Raw genomic sequence first — 17,091 nt, forward strand, 5'->3', positions numbered from 1 at the left:
ACAAGACACCAAATCTTGGAGCCAAAGGACAAAAGAGGAAAAAAAAGCCAGATACAGGAAAGGTATGTGGTTTCTTTGTCATGTTACTTTATGTAACTTCACATAACTGTTGCCATAGGAACATTATGCAGGGTACACTTATGGTTTGGCTTTATGGTGTTCTCCATGTACCAAAATATTACTTTAAGTATTTAGTAAAACATTAACCTTGCTCCTTTTTTTTTTTTTTTTTTAGTGTCACACACAGTAAAAAGCTACTGCTGAGCTTCCAACCTGTTGCCTGGTTTTGGAAGCTTTTAACTTCAAAGGAGAAAGCCTTCTGCATTCTTGTCTAGGCAGCTGAAGTCCCAAGTTACTTATCTTCTCTGGGTCACACCGACAGCATCTTCTCACCTACCACTGAAAGGAAGATCTGATTTCTTGAGTATCAAACACACTCCGAAAGCTGTCAATTCACATGACATATTGCATGTTAAATAACTCAAGTAAAACTCAAGTAAAAATCCATTTTAACTTTGCTGTATTTATATACTATATAAATTTTACATGCTATATATTTACAGTGGGGCAAGTGCTTTTTATCTTTAAAAAAACAAAGATCAAACTTTAGACATCTCTGAACAACACAGCTTGTATAAACCAGACAGATTATTCAGATGAACTGTATTTAATACAGGTTCCCCACTCATCTCCTGATGCAGGACCAGTGAATAATAAGTGCATCACAGTTTGATAGCATTTAATAATAAAAATAAAAATCACAGTATGAATTTTTCTGTAACTAGACACTTTAGAGAGACAAAACAGACAACTGAGACTTAAGACAAGTGACAGTATATTAAGAAAATGTAATACAAACATATGGAAGAGTAAACAAATAGTCTTGAGAGATACATTCAGAACTGCATATTCGTTGTTTCACAATGTTGAAAACCAGAAGATTTTCTTCAGATCTTGAATATAACTCAAATGTGAAGTAAATTAGTTTCTAGTGTCAGACATCACAGAAAAAAGATGCAGCTCTTGCAAAACTCTAGTTATTTGAGAGCTTGTGAAATTTTAAATAAGTCTTTAAATTAAATATACAGACTGTCAGTTGCAATTTTTATAATTCCTGGTCGCTCTTGCACCAGATGTCTAACTTGGAGTAACATTACATGAATAACATAAAGTCAACCTGAGTCTGTAATTAAGCAGCATTTGAGATGGTCTATTCCAGGGCATTATCTCACATCAGTGAGATATTTATGTGGTAATTTACAATGTTCAGCAGTTGTAAAAAGTTTCCACCCTTTTGGATTAGAAGTATATTTTAAAAAAGAAAGTCTCAAGTTAAAAACTAAAAAAAAGTTCTTTCATGGTAAAATTCTGTACAGAAATGTTAAGCACCACTTATGACTGGATTTTGTCTTGATGGTAATTGTTTTGATAATAAATTTTAAGTTTTGATGGTCAACGTTGGTAATGTCGGGTTTGATGGTAAAAAGTTGTTGGTTTTGATGGTATAAAGTTGTTGGTTTTGATGGTGGGTTTAGTTTGAGTATTGAAGGCTTCCATCAGTAAGCTCCGCATCTGAAAGACAAAAGGAAGCAATGTCATTCCCTGTCATGACACTCGACATAAAACTACGTCTTAGTGGGTTGATTTCTGAAAGTCTCAAACCTGCACCCAGCTCCATCCGCTCTGACTATAGGATCCCACTGACTCGGGAAGGTGGCTTCCTCGCATTTAAACTGACTGCATTTTAGTTCTATGCTAAGATTGGTGAATGGTACAGAGCATTAGGACAAAGCTACCTGCTTTAATAGCAAATGGTAGACCTTAGGTAAATTAAATTTAGTGGAAGTTTTGCCTTGACAGCACCCTTGTGATCAAGCTGACCAAATCTTACCCACAAAAACAGAAGCCTTCAGAAACTTGCTGGAGAGAACACGTAGGAAACTAACTGCCTTAAAGCTGCTCCTTCTCCCATCCTATCTGGATTTTTCTTAAATCACAAGTTATCACTAGCCACTTTCATCCTTATCGATTTATTCGAAGTAACATGAGTCCTGGTGAAAAGGCACAACCTAACAATTCCTTCTCAGTTGTTCCTAGTCTGTCCCTAGCTGGTTCGAGAGGTTCAATACTCTCTGAAAACACACTGCCAAAGTGGCCTTTTTTGAGATGAGATTCCATCATTCAGAAAATCCTACTTGAGACCCATTTTTTTAAAAAAGATTGATCTTCCACAAGAGGAAGGTAATTAACATCCATGGACTCGACGACATACTAAAATTCTCAAGACTTAAAAAACTGCTTTTCACAGCTCTCATATCCCACGTGTGTTGCAAGCAGTGTATCAAAGTGGAGTACTGTCGTCGTATTTATCAACGAACATCTCTTTCACCTACATAGCCCAGTAATCTTAATGCCCCTGACTTGCGTAATGAGATGCAAGACATTTACTTTCGTACTATTCTTTTGACTGGTTTGGAAAAAACCGAGTTTGCCATCTGCTGGCCAGAGAATTCACTAAAGCCAAACGAGTATCACAGCAGATGCATTTTGTTCTGTGCAGTTTCTGATTTATCAGCTAGAACAGAGACACTTTCAGTGCAATAAGGATTATTTTGACATTAGTATAATAAAAAAGTCTATTTTTACAACAATAGTATTTGAAAGACCTCAATTCAGTCCTTTTTCTTAAATTTTCCTTGTTAAAGAGATAAATATCGTATTAAATTTTACAAGAAGAATGTGTGACCAATCAGCTTTCCCTCCATACTATATTTTCAGAATAAAACTTTTGGTTGTCTATGTCCTAAAATACAATCATCATTTTTCCACAAACACACTTCCTCTTTGCCTTAAGCAAACTTTTCAGTGCAAGAATCTACTGACTGTGGCAATTTACCTCAATGTGGAAACCACAAGGAATTTTGAAAATTAAAATCTCTTCCAAGATTAAACTTCTCCAGACTGTGAAATGCATTCAGCTGTAATGCAAGAAAATGAATTATTTTGTTTTCTATGCCAGAACGACATTTTCAACACCGGGCTATTAATGAACAGGATTAGTGAACCCAATTCTTAAATTGTGGGTAGGTATAAAATGTAGAAAATTTAAAAATAAAACTTGCTTTTGGATAGCGAGCTGTCTTCTTCAGGGATTACTTCAGTTATCTATAAGAGTAAAATAGATGGGGGGGGTTGTTTGTTTATTAAAAAACCTGAGCAACTGGGACTGGCTTTATGTCAGATAATGGGCATTTAAGAAGGTTTTATTTCTATAATAAACGCTTCTGTTGAGAAAAATTTCATGGGAAATGTCAAATTTGATTTTAGATGTTGAATTTGTTGCAGTGTGCAATCTTCATTGCATAATTCTAGAGCTAATTAACTTAAACCGTATTATCTACTGAGAGCCCAAGTCAGGACTATGACAAGCAACAGCAGAGAATTCAGTGTAAATTCAGTCAGGCACTCAAGTTTGTATTTAGTTTTTTTTTAAGCACCAAACTGATTTTTTTTAATATTAAAAATTGAGAAGGAGCTGTTTTATCAGCCCACTTCACTGTATTTTTAAGCCTATACTAACAGAAAAAACCCACAAATAAATAAAACAATAGCAGGAATTTAACATACTCTCCAGTGTTAAATGGCAAAGCATCCTCTGGAGGGTTAACAACTGTGAATTCAGTGTGCTTAGGAGAAGGCAGATCTACATCTGAAACAACAATATTTCAGTATTATCACCAACTTACGTTACTCTGAATAAGCAGTCAGCACTGTTTCTATGTTATGAAATAGCTGAACATAGTATTTCACCTAAATCGATTACTCTGGCAGTCTTTATGAAGGTGGTGTTTCACTACAATATTACTAGCCTGCAAGTCTCATGTCATCATCTTCTATCTTGACTACTGAACCTGCTGTCTCCCTACTAGATTCTTTTTCAAGATATAGCTGCCCAAGGTTTTCTTTCCTAGTTAGTTGGACTGAACTTAATAAGGAATCTTGCATCTCTCTCCCACTTGTTCGCCACTTAACCATCAGATCAAATTAAAATTACTTGCCCTTTAACCCCTTCGCAGTTTTATTTCAGACTTTCTTTCCTAGCAGTCATTTAAAAATGGAAAAAAAAAAAAGCCTATCAACTTTTTTTTATATTAATGCACTGTTCAGAAGCCATGATATAAAGCAGAGATTTCATCACACAAGCACTTAAAGATTGTTTTAAATAATAGTGTCTATGTGAATAAAAAGGTGTCCTGCAAACATCCTTGGCCCCTTACCTTTAACGTACTCATTGGATGTGATGGAGCTGTATTTCTTGCTTTCACCTGCACTGGAAGGCTTCCCTTCCTTGTAGGGTTGTTTACTGCCCTGGTTTCTGTATTGCTCACATAAATAGCTGTCTGGAGGACAGGATTCTTCCTTCTTCTCCCGTGTTTTCTTCTGGAAACGAGGATCTAAATATTCCAAGAAGCCTTTCAGTTTCCTGATGTGTTTCTTCTTTTTCTTCTTTTTCTTACGTTTGCGATTGTCATTGTCAAAGCGGAGCACAGAGAAATCCAAATCATAAAGTCTGAAGGAAACATGCAAGTTAAAAATAGAAAAACAGATGTGGCACTTGATGCATATATGAAACGTTATTTATTTTACCACAGGTGATGACTTGCAGCGTTTCAGCTATTTCGTGGTAATTTCTGCACATCTAACTTACTTTAGATGCAGCAAACTTAAGCCCTCAGACTGAAGGACAATAGGTCCTGGCTTGTACACAAATCATTAACAATGGCTAGTTGTGGAATAGTTGGATTAAAAAAAAAAAAAAAAATATTGTTGTAACCTAATCAAGAACGGTGTGCAGATGTGATTCTAACTATGTGGTCCTGATCTAGTGTTCTAACACAATTCAGCAACATCTTTCCTACCTTCACTTGACTAACCTAATGACATGGTCCCCAGCCAGATTATGCTATATGAATAACTTAGAAACAATGAAAAAAAGGCAGACATGAGAAACACCCAGAAAAGAATTAGGAAAAATTGCTGATTATGCTGGAATCCTTGCTTACTTGTAATCCTTCTCTCGATGTTTATCTTTGGACTTCTTTTTCTTCTTGACCTTCTTGTATTTTTTCATTCTTTGGTCACCTATCTTTCGGCATTTCTTTTCTATTTCGCTTCCGCTTCCTTCTGCGTGCGTATATTTTCTTTTGCCATTTCTTAGTTTTTCTTTCTCATTTTCCCGGGAAGAGTCCTCAAAATTTGAATGAGCTGACACAGGTGGAAGTGCATGCCTTTCACGAGAATATTTTTCAGATTGCTGCTGAGGTACTGAACAATGATGTAAGTTCGCTCTGTGGCTGCTGAAGTGATGTACGTCTTCCTCTCTGGAGAGCGCATTGTGAGGCCATCTGCTTTTGCAATGATAATCCTTATGTGACCTGTTGTTGTAAGCTTGACTCGATTTGTCAAAGTCTTTATCACAATGAGAGGACTTTCTCTCTCTACCATCTCTTGTTCCATGAGAGGAATAATACTCATTGTAGTATCTGCATTTTTCCCATCTCCGTGGTTCATCTTGATAGTATCTTTCTCTGCTCCAAGTTCTCTCTCCTTTGGAATGATAATATCTATTCCTGTCTTGTTCTGTTCTTTCTCTGCTTCGGGATCTATAACGAGAATATTTTCCTGAGCTTTTGCCATTATTTGGACTGTTTCTCTCATTATGGGAAGATCTGTACTTGCTTTCATTGCAATATTCCTGCTTATGACGATTTTGCTTATTTGTTTCCACACTGCGGGAGCACCTCCTTTTGTGGGAATGATCATCTGTTTTGCTTCTGGTTTGCTTCTCCTTCTCCCTCTCTTCAGTGTCCGAGTTTTCTCTCTTCTTTCGGTAGTGCTCTTTGTCAGTTTTTTTAGAGTCGTATATTTTTTTCTTATATTTTTTCCTATGTTTATCTTCTTCACATTTTTTATTACTCAGTCCCTCGTTTTCTCTAGAAAATTGACTCTCCAAAACTTTATCCAGCTTTGTAATAGAGGAGTCATTAACAGGTGGTACCTCTACATAGTTATTAGAAATGTCCTTTGTATCTTGGCATTTATCTGTAATATCTAGAGATGCAAGTTTTTTAGAAATACATTCAATGTCAGACTTTATAGAGGAAGTTTGCCCTAATTTCTCTTCGTTCTCAGGAGACCCTTTGATGTACAAAGGATTTTCTTTTGAAATGAGTTCAGGTTCTTTTAATCTTCTTGGTTTGTCTTTGTCTCTACTATCTTCAGATTCACAATGCCCAAGGAATTCATCTTCAGTGTCCAAGGATTTTTTCCTGACCTTGTGCTGACCATTGATATTGGGATGCACGTTATCAGTTTTTGTTATAATACTTTCAGCAACAACTTCTTTGGTAGAAATGGTTTCAGAATCTGATTGAGTAAAAAGATTCTCAACCTCACAGCTAAAGTTGGAAGGAACCTTCCTGGATTCTTCATAGGCAAACAGTGCTTCCATCACTACAGTTTCCATAAGAGCATCATTCTCAGAAGATTTCTGAGGTCCAGGGACACTGCACAAAATAAAAACACATTTTAAATGGACTTTTTCAAGTGAAAAAGATGAATGTTAGGAGTAAAATCCCCTTAAGTAAAAAAAAATTGGTGGCTACTGGCAAACTCTGAAAGACATTCCCTTTAGAAACCTATTATTGCACCTTCCTAAGCTCCCAGGGAAGGTGGGTTTTTTTCTCTTGATTCTGCAAGTATTGCATTAAAAAACCCACAGCCAACACATCTGTCTCCCTCCACTTGCTGCTCTGAATCACATCAATAGCCAAAACCACTACATTTGCTCTCCCCGCAACTAGAAAAAAGTAAACATGTGGATTTCCCTCTCTCTCCCACAGTAGACAGGTAAAACAATGATAAACTTATATGAAATCTTGTTTTAATCAGAGTGTACTCATTTTACCTTATTTCCTCTGACAAGCTGTTCAACTGGCTGTATGTGAGAGATTCTAAGATTATTTCTTGAGGAACCGGCGACAAAGCTATAGGCATCTACAATTAAAATGTAGAAGTTAACAGACAGAAAAAATACTATCTTTAGTAGAAAACTACTGTTTGCAAAATTTCTACATTAGATGTTAAACAAGATCACTGAGTTATATGCGCTATCCCCATTTTACACATCACCCCACTCACCACCCCAAATATATGTATGGAACTTATGAAGTATTATCTCAGCTGAACTTCTCTTAAGTTGACATGTTCTCATATGTCAGCTCAGCTCTGCAAATTCTAATGGGATAATAGCATAAAGTGTTACGATGAAATTTGTGCTGTTTTCTCAGTATTTCACATCAATTAGGAACATTATAATGCTCCTGAATGCCAAATACATCATAGGTGAGAAATTCTAGATGGAACAAACATAACTCACTGTTTCAAGCAATCCATTTGTTTTAGAAAAGAAAATCTCAGAAGGTTTAACAGGTTGGACTTGGCAAGTGGAATCATCAAGTTTCAGTCCATTTTCTTTAGATTCATTATCTAAACTAATAGCACCATTTAGTGAATCATTTTTTGGCAGCTCATGCTGGGATCTTTCTTCTTCAGCATTCTGAGAGGAAGAATGGGAATTCTGCAATGTCCGGACCACCTTTCCAATCAAAATTCCATTAGAAGATATTATGTTGCAATTCCTTTTAAACAAGCCCTTCGACTCCTCAGATTTTCCTGAAGATTCTGCACCGTAAGGGACTGTGTTATCAGAGCTGAGTTTAGGATTTCCATTCACTGCTGGCTCAACAAAAATTTCATCAGGAACTTCCTGTTTGGAAACGTTAGTAGCAACTGACATTGTAGATGCATTTGAGGTAGACTCTGCTGCAGAAGAATTTGTAATTGTGGATGAAGGAACAGGCTTGCTTAGATCCTCATCCTCCGCAGCGCTGCTAAGACAGTCAGGTTGCGACACAGTCTGACGTGCAGGCAATTTGTTATGAATACTGATAGTGATCTTCTGGTTTTTCGATGGATCAGTAATTGAAGGCCTGGTAATTGCCCAGTTTTGAACACAAGCTGTTGGCGGAGCTGAAGACGGCCTTTTTAGGGTGACACCAACGGTATTTGGATCCTCTTTTAGGGGTCCATTTCCATTTAAACGACTTGAATTCTGTATGGATATGTGCAAATACACAGCATTTAAAGTTTTAAAACATTAAATTCTCCTACTAAATATTTCTACGAATTGCCTCAACACCCAAGAAGAAAAAACGCTCCCCTTCAAATATAAATGTAAGTCCAACAAGTGTGGTTAATTTTGGTTTACTGCATATTGGTATCAAATAAGCATCATTTTTGAAACCCACCCAAACAACTTAGCATTGACTAAAGCTATTCCCAAAAATATTTATTTTCCCCTTTAAACATTCCCTGAAAACACTGGAATAATTGTTCTGATACTCAGGAACAAGACAATTTGTTTTCACCGTCTCAGCTAAAGTGACACTGATGGAGGGGGGGAAATAATATTTTTTTTTTTTTAAATTATTTAAGCATTAATAGACTATTTATATTGTCTCAATAGTGTAGTTTTCAGTACTTTAGAAAGCTGAGTTGGAAGTATAAAGTAATGAAGTAGCATGGCTGCACAATTTAAGATTAGCCACTGTTTGAATAATTCTGGCTGTAGCGTGAGGGCTGTGAAGAATGCTGCAGTGTGGGAGGGGAAAAAACCCCCAACACTCAGATGCTAAAACACAACAAAAAAAACCCCCACCAAACCCAAAAACCACTATCAATTTGGTGCCATTATCTGCCCCCCTCAAATTACCTTTATCATATGAGGAGGAAGTCGTGGTCCCATAAATCCAGCCTGCTTACTATTAGCCCCCCGCTGACCAAGGAATGAACGGGGATAAGACGGTGCTGGTAAGTAAAAAGCACGTTCTCCGAGCGTCAAATCATAGCGCCTTGGGAAAAGAGCAGTGATCTTAGTTTAGAGTTTTTCTTTCAGCCTATTCGTGGATTAAATCCCATCCTATAATTTTACAGGAACAGTTTATATGACACAGAAGACATATATAGAAGACTTAACCAAGACAACAAACTGAAAATTAGATAATGGTCTTCCTACAATGACTATCCTTTTCAGAGCAATAACTCATGCTTACACCATCTATGGCCTTAATTTCTTTCCTCTTTTCTAAATTAGCCAGCTACAGAGAGCAGATATACAGCAATGTACACAAGTGCGGCAGTTTAAGGCCAAGCTATGAAAGACAATAAATGATATGGGGAATTTCAGGTTAGACAGGACTGAATCATACAAATAGTAATCTTTACCTAGGACAGAAAGAAAAACACTTGAAAAGAAGAAAAATAACAATAACAGGAAAGTAAATATATTCTGAACGCATTTAGTATTTGTTATTACCTGATATAAAAAAGTACATAAGCTTGCTGATTGAGAACTGTTTTGATATCAGAAAGGTCTACTGAGGCATCATTCATTCGATACCAAAGTCCATTACCGGCCTGCAAATAAAGATAATGGTATCTTTAGATGAATTGCATGTTTTCCAAATGACATCACAGATAGAACACTACAGAACAAAACATACCAAAACAAATAAAACAAAACATATAATGCAACCTTTTCCCCTAAAAACAGTGGTTACCAGTAACAATTTGTCAGCACAGATTTTACCCTGTTAGAAATCAAGCTGATATCTACCTTTATGAAGCAGAGATAGTGTCCTGCGTTACAGTTGAAACCACTATGTACAAGAACTGCATATAAAGCATAGATGAGTGGTTCTCCAATTGATTGGGACATATATGCTCGAAGATCCAAATATTCAGGATATTTTACATCCTAAACACAGACCAAGAAGATTCAAAAATTATCCTGAAATACTTCATGGAATAGCCTGAGAAAAACACTTCTAAAACACAGACTAGGATTATATGAATATATTTTTTGATTAATTTAAAAATACCTATTCTCATAGAAAAAATTAATAATTTAAGTTGCAGAGAACTGTTTTCTACAGAATTAGCTCTTTAAGAGTAAGGTATATTCTTATGATCACACAGGAACTTTACCATTATTAAAAAAAGAAAGAAGAAGCAATATTTGTTATTTCAACTTTTCTTAGACTACAGTTATTAGTCTATAGTTATTGCCTGCAAACGTTAACAACTTTTAAATGAGTATTCATCTTTGGGAGATCTCCCTTTCCAAGAAGATAAAGTTGCATTACAGCTGGAAATATACCTTGTTGATCTTTCCACCTGTAAAATTTGCAAATCTTTTCAGTGATATTGTGAGAACGTTGGAAGAACGATGTATTGTATACCTCTTTGACGCAGGAACCATCTTTTTACACCTTAAAAACAAGTACAAACAAATGTTCAACAGCATATTCTTCCCCCCCCCCCAAAGTCAAACAAGTTTTCATCTCTCACACATGCTTATGCTATTTGAATGATATTTACTTGCATAATATGTTTTTTCTTTTCATAAATCCATACACTGCATTTCAGGTTTGTTAATAGAGAGAAGATAGCAGGATATAAGAGGACAGCTCTACAGAACAAAGAATAAAGGATTTAGAACATTATCTTTTGATAGCCAAACAAGTGTCTGAACATCTATCTTTGTTATGCCAAAAAGGTAAGGCTTCCCAACAACTTGGCGCGAAGCAGGACCGGGAATCTCTCACTAGAGCCCATCTCCAGAATGTAAGGCAAGGTACCATTTCTTGTTATACCACAGTGGCTATTTTGAACACGTCCTGGATACATTGTTTCAGCTTTCTGCTGGAATGCAAATATTAAAAGTGGAACAAGAGAGTCTCGGTCCTCAAGACTAGAAACGGCAAATAATTTCCAAAATGGATCATATATCAACGTAAAAAGTGCAATGGAAGGAAACAGCCATTCTGCAGGAGGGAGACATTGGACACTAGTAAGTCTTTATGTACTGAAGTTGCCTGGAAAGACATTGAAACCATCTGCAGTCCTTTGAAACAAAATTGTCAATTGTAAGTTTGTTGCATTGAGCACTCAAAGGTAGGACCTACAGAGTAAGCCCTGAAATTCAACCACTCGCACAGAGAGAGACTGCAACATGTCAGTTTACGTCATCAAGAAAAATACCCTTGACTATTAATAAATAGCAAGAATTAAATAGTCTCTTTTCAAATTCTGATGTCAAAATACAAGGCAGAGAATTCCAAACTGATGGAGAATGCCCATGAACAAAAAAAAGAGACCCACCCAGAATAACAAAAAAAAAAACCCCAACCACACACAACAGTGTTTTATAAAATTCTATGAAACTTGTAATTAGATACAAAGTTTTGATGCAGTAATCTTTATTAGAAAAATTCATGGTAGAAAAGAAAAGGAAAATGTCAATTAGGAAAAACTTAAAGGTAATAGAATAGTTTACCAGCTATGAAAAAGATACTGTACATATGCTAAACCTTTCTTTTTAAACTCACAAAAAGACTGAAACTTCTGGTTTTATGTGTGACTAAACTGATCACACCCCACATTAATGAAGGATCATGCAATTCAGATGTGAAGTGCTCGCTTATTACAGTTATCTTTCTCTTCCTCAGCCATAATCTGTAAACTATGAGAATTCTTCATACATTACATGTTGCTTGCTAGGATCCACAGACTAAAATGAACCTGGGATTAAATTGTTGTAATAGCCTATTGGATGCTCTTTATTCAACATCTGCATTCAAATGTACTAATTAACCTACAGTTTTCCAACAACAAAAAGCAGGTATTGCATTTTTCATTTAGAAGGATCAGACAGAACCGAGCCTGGCAGTCTTTGCTTTTCTGAGTTTATGTTTGAGTAACAACTTGTTTTGCCAAAGTATCTTATACAAATGTTCAATGCTCCTACATACGTAGAAATATTTTACATATTGATCAGCGTATAGGACATCTTAACTCCATATGCTTTCACTAAGTATAGGTTAGGTTTAGGGTGGCTCATTTTGGACGACAGTAGTCCACAGGTTTTACAATTCAAGAACTGTGGCAGACATTGTCCAATGAGCCAGCAGAGGTTGCTAATGTTAATTATCACTGAGTCTGTTCACATTCACCGAGAGCCAATCTCACTTTGTTTCACACTGAACACTAGGACCTTCAGGAAGCTGATGTTGCCTCCCACCCCAAATCATTGTCCATAGCTCCATGCTTTGGCTCACCGCTACTTAGCGGACATGCCTTTTAACTTCTGGCCATATGAATATTTCAGTGTGCAACTTCACACTTAGGAAGGCTGACAAGCCCCAGCGTAGACAATACTAGGAATAAAAGTCTCATGTGACCTAATGGCCACAATTCTTATAATATATTTCCAAACATTCAAACAGAAACACAAAAATTACTCTCTTAGAAACAAATGTATTATTTTCCAAGCTTTGAATCATTTCAATGTATTAGTTGTATAAACAAAACTAAATGAAAGAACAACAGAGAGCTGTGTCTCATTATCTATCTTTCTAAACAAAGTCAAAAGATAACTTATGCTCTAAGTCATGCAATACATTAAACGCGTATCTTGTATTAAGATGTAATTAGTAATAATCTTACTTGCTACACTTATAGCTATTTTCACCGTCCAGTTGTTCCGGTTTCACAAATTGTTCTAGAGCTCTGGTGACAGATGTAACTGCCTGGATGAGTAAGAAAGTAGAGCACTAAGACACTGGAAATGCAAAATTTCAAACACTTACTAGTAGTTTACGAGAGAACCTTGCTAGTTCATACTTAAGTGACCTACTGTGAACCAGCAAACACTGTGAAGGAGGCAGCAGAAACAGAGTACGCTGAGCATTTACCTCATTTGAAAATGATTCTACTTCGAAATAAATAAATTTTGCAATACCATGGACAGCATCTGTGGTATGCTTTGGCATCAATAATGAGAACAATCAAACCCATCAGTCTAACAATAGATGTATATTGAAGTAGAATAATCAAGAAGTATGATAGTATCATTGTTTGTGTAGATTATTATTATTATTTTTCCAGCCTAAATCCAATGCAAACATGGATACCATTTACATGGCTTCCACAGAAGAACAAAGTCCAATCCACTCCCATCCACCACCAAGCTCTTTTTTTTAACAGTATACGTTTTTAAGTAAAATGAGTTTATTTTAGAAAGCTCTACAAGTCTTTACACATCTTGACTCATATCCACAAAACATCTTACCTTTATATCCAAAGTAATATCGAGGAATGGCTCATACGTATCCGAAACTGCTTTGCAGTTCAAGCACTTTACTGCAATCAAAATACAAAATGTTTAACAATATGGGAAGGAGACTAATTGTGCAAATTTAAATTATTAATACATATTACTTTAGTCAAACTACAAACTCCGTTACTACAGACAGACAAAAAGACACAGACCAGTTTGAAGGACAGCAAGATTTTTAAAGAGTACCTCGGGATCTTAGATATCCTCCAAATATTTGATAAATAAGTGTGGTGGCTTGAGAAGATCTGTCCAATCTGGAAATAAATTATAATCAGACCTCAGAAGATTTAAGGCACAGAGTTAACTCTTCAAAACAATTTTTTTTTTATGAAAACCAAGGACATAGATTTTAATTTATGATAGCAAATAAAGGAATAAGAGGGGCTAGAGAACATTTAAAAGTTAATTTGTTTATGCTTACTTGGTGCTTCCATTTAAGCAAGCTTTCTGCAATGCATCAACAGTGAAGCATAAGAATTCATGTGCATCCTCTTGACTGCCAAAATGGAAATGTTTTCCTATTCCTAATAAATAAAAGGGTTATTATATTTATCTCATATAAAATGAAAGAAAACTCGTATTTCTAAAATCTCTCTTCTTTAAAGTATCAAAATCATTTATATGCATCAAATAATTATTTGAAAAATTAAAAAATATCAAAAAATAAAACCATCTGAAATGACTTACTTTTAAGGCCATTGATAACAGATGTAGGTTTGATGGCATTATTAGAGCAACACAGGACCTGGTTAATGTGAGTTTCCATCGTGCACATCATACAGAAGCCTTCTTCATGACCTGAAGAGTGAAAGAAGAAAGCATCCCCGTCTAGTCAAATATACATTGCTACAAAAAACCTAAAAAAAAAAATAATCTTTAAGTTATAGGTACAATGTCCACTCTCCATGCTACATTCTCTTCTCCTAAGGTGTCAATATCCCAACAGTTTTGTGACACTTTATTACACAGAACTGTATAGAATAAAAATGTTGATTAATTCTGTATTAAAGTGCATTTTCTGATGAGAAATCCAAGTAACTATTGCAATGTCATTTTTTTTTGCAGGCTGACAGGAATGTGAACTCCAGACTGCAGAATATACGAGGAAACAATATTGACATTGATGATACAACACTAAGAGAGAATGTGTGTTATTTTCAGCACACTGCTGTTAGGTGAGCTACATGACACAGAGCTAAGAATCCTCTGGGAGAAAGGAAAGATTAAAGTAATGTATGTATTAGTATTTCTATCCTCCTTTTTTCAACAGGATTCTTAGCTGAAATCATTTTTATATATGGTAAGAAAACACAGTTAAACTTCTAGGAATAAATACTAAGATACCAGACTAGAAAGCATACAGGTGCCTTTGTAAAAATACACATATATGGATATGAAAAGAGGCTCCTAGGCTTAAGTAAATTCAAGTATAAAAATGAAATTCAGAGAACACAAATTCAAGGGTTTAAAAAATACAAAATTTTATTTAGAATAAAATCAGACTACATTTTAATACAGTCCCAAACAAATTTCTATTTGAGTTCATAAGAGATGAGCTCGTAGTGCTTTCTAGGGTGTTTTTTTTTTTAATGGGTCAACAGTGATCAAATCATTTATCACAGTATTAGTGCATTACAGTATCTAGGCTGTGAAGATTAAGCATCTACAAAGCCAACATCCTAAATTTTATCATCTTTCTACCAGCAGGAAACCCAAATGACAAATGTTCATCAAATACCTTACTTTACAATACACTTCATTATTTACATAAAGCAAGAAATTATCTTTTTTTTGAAGTTTTACCACGGTGCATTAAATGAACAAATGCACTTTATATGCTATTCTGAGCCTCCTGTTAATATAATCATAGAATCATTTAGGTTGGAAAAGACCTTTAAGATCATGTTCAAAGCCAGCTTCTACAGATAAAATAGGACAACTAAGTTTTTTTCACAGAATCACTGTTGTTCTTTCACCTTCAGAGCTGTCCAACAGATTTATAATAATGGTACAAAGTACTCACATGACTGGGTGTGTTCAAGAGAAAGCATGTAATTGGCGAGAGGAGGCGTGTAGGTCAAACATTGTAGAGTAGAATTAAGGAAACATGTGTTGCCGAGATTCTGCAGTCCAACTCCAACACTTTGTGTTTGTTGCCAATCCATACAAATTTTCTCAGGTGGAAAAAGAATTCTTTGTGGTGGGGCAATTCCATCATTAACAACTGCAAGAAAATTATATTTTGAGAGAGATGTATTGGCTGTGTTTGAAAAAGGATCTTTAAAAAGTAGCATTCTGCAGGAGCACCCAGAAGAACCAGCTATACTCCGAAACACAAAAACATATGACGCACAACTTTAACACTGCCACTCAAATTTGCTGGTCAACACACTGTTTTGGACAATAGTTTATTCACCTGTTTTAATTCTTCTAATGCAAGACAAACTACCACTCCGATTTTAGTAACTTTTGCCAGGTTTCTTTCCATCTATAGTCTTTAATCTGATTATTAATGCAATTATAGTTTTTCTCCTTATTGTAACTTAAACCACAAACTTACACTTGTAATTGTACGGTAATAAAGATAAGAACTAAGACAGAAAAATAAGCAAGTAACTATCACAGAAGGTAACCCTACAGATATCAGATCTCTTCCTGAGCAGTGTTATCATTCAGACTTGTGAATAATGGGAACCATGAATAGAAATGGTAAAATGTACTTTTCTCTGCATAACAGAAAAGACCTGGATAAGTCTGTGTATTATAAAAAGCTCCCCATAGTTGATTGGAAATAGATCAAAACTAAGTTACAAATAGATTGAAAATAGATAAAACTAAGTTTTGCAACACCAGTCGCTTCAGTTGCCTTAGGAGATTCACAAAATTGAAGTCTACCGCTGAAGTCTTTATTCATCGCAGTCCCATTTTATAGCACTGCAACAAATAAGAACGGCATTTTCTACTTCTGTTTTGGTTTGTTTTTAAGAAAAAGAGGAGAGGACAAGAGACATGCTTACCTAGATCTCTTTGGGCAAAAGGCTTAGATTTTTGAGATGATCTACAATAAACAGCACCTCCAGGTCCTTTGTCCACAGAGACTTTGTTTGGATCTTCTGCAGGTGGTACCCGGCCCAAATTTGCGGTGCGTGACGTCATTTTTTTAGTACGGGGTTTCTTAGATTTGTCAGACCGCCTTGATGATGATTTTTTAGATTTTGAAGATTTTGGCTTGTTAACTATGGTCATTGTTCATATCTGTAACAGAGGCAAAAGTTCTGGTTGATAGAAGAACATCAAGAAGCATTCCAGAAAGAAAAGAATAGCAGAAATCCTGTCACTTAGTCTCAAACAAATAACTTGAAGAACTAAGTAGCTGATAAGAATGATTTAAAAAAAAAGACCCAAACCAAAAACCCAACCCAAAACTAAACACACAAAGCAGAATGTTCCATCAAAACTGTATTTTTATTACTTTTAACTTCTGCAGAGCTGGTGACTGATGACATTTCTTACTTTCACAGGATTTTAATCCATTACAGTTATGAAGACTTTTTTTTTAAAAAAAAAAAAAAAAAAAAGGAGCTGTGAGCAGTGGCACATTCAAGCGCTGGCCTGTTGAGATCCAGGAGGAGCTGTTTGGCCCATCTTTTCACTCCCGGGAACCACACACCTCTGAAACACAGAGGATGGGATATAGCTCTGAGAAATCTTGGGAAAGGAGAGCAGGAAAACACCTGGGTTTCTTCTGCCCCTCCAAGAAATATTTGTTTGGATACAATTTTGGCAGCAGT

The 17,091-nt window shown here is 35.7% G+C and overlaps 1 protein-coding gene across 1 annotated transcript; it reads right to left on the bottom strand.

The window, feature by feature from the left end:
• Positions 1-147: 147 nt before the first annotated feature.
• USP42 (ubiquitin specific peptidase 42) lies at positions 148-16,849 on the bottom strand. Its single transcript, XM_009286359.2, has 16 exons — positions 16,318-16,849; positions 15,324-15,524; positions 13,988-14,098; positions 13,722-13,824; positions 13,487-13,554; positions 13,253-13,323; positions 12,628-12,710; positions 10,280-10,391; positions 9,737-9,877; positions 9,437-9,537; positions 8,834-8,972; positions 7,439-8,173; positions 6,968-7,056; positions 5,064-6,566; positions 4,278-4,570; positions 148-1,572 (listed from the first exon to the last, which is right to left on the bottom strand). Exons 1-16 carry the CDS (start codon positions 16,544-16,546, stop codon positions 1,532-1,534), a joined length of 4,020 nt encoding a protein of 1,339 aa, XP_009284634.1. The 5' UTR covers positions 16,547-16,849; the 3' UTR covers positions 148-1,531.
• Positions 16,850-17,091: the final 242 nt, after the last annotated feature.

Source organism: Aptenodytes forsteri, unplaced genomic scaffold (assembly GCF_000699145.1).
Source record: "Aptenodytes forsteri isolate BGI_AS27 unplaced genomic scaffold, ASM69914v1 Scaffold55, whole genome shotgun sequence".
In the NCBI taxonomy this organism is placed as follows: Eukaryota; Metazoa; Chordata; class Aves; order Sphenisciformes; family Spheniscidae; genus Aptenodytes; species Aptenodytes forsteri.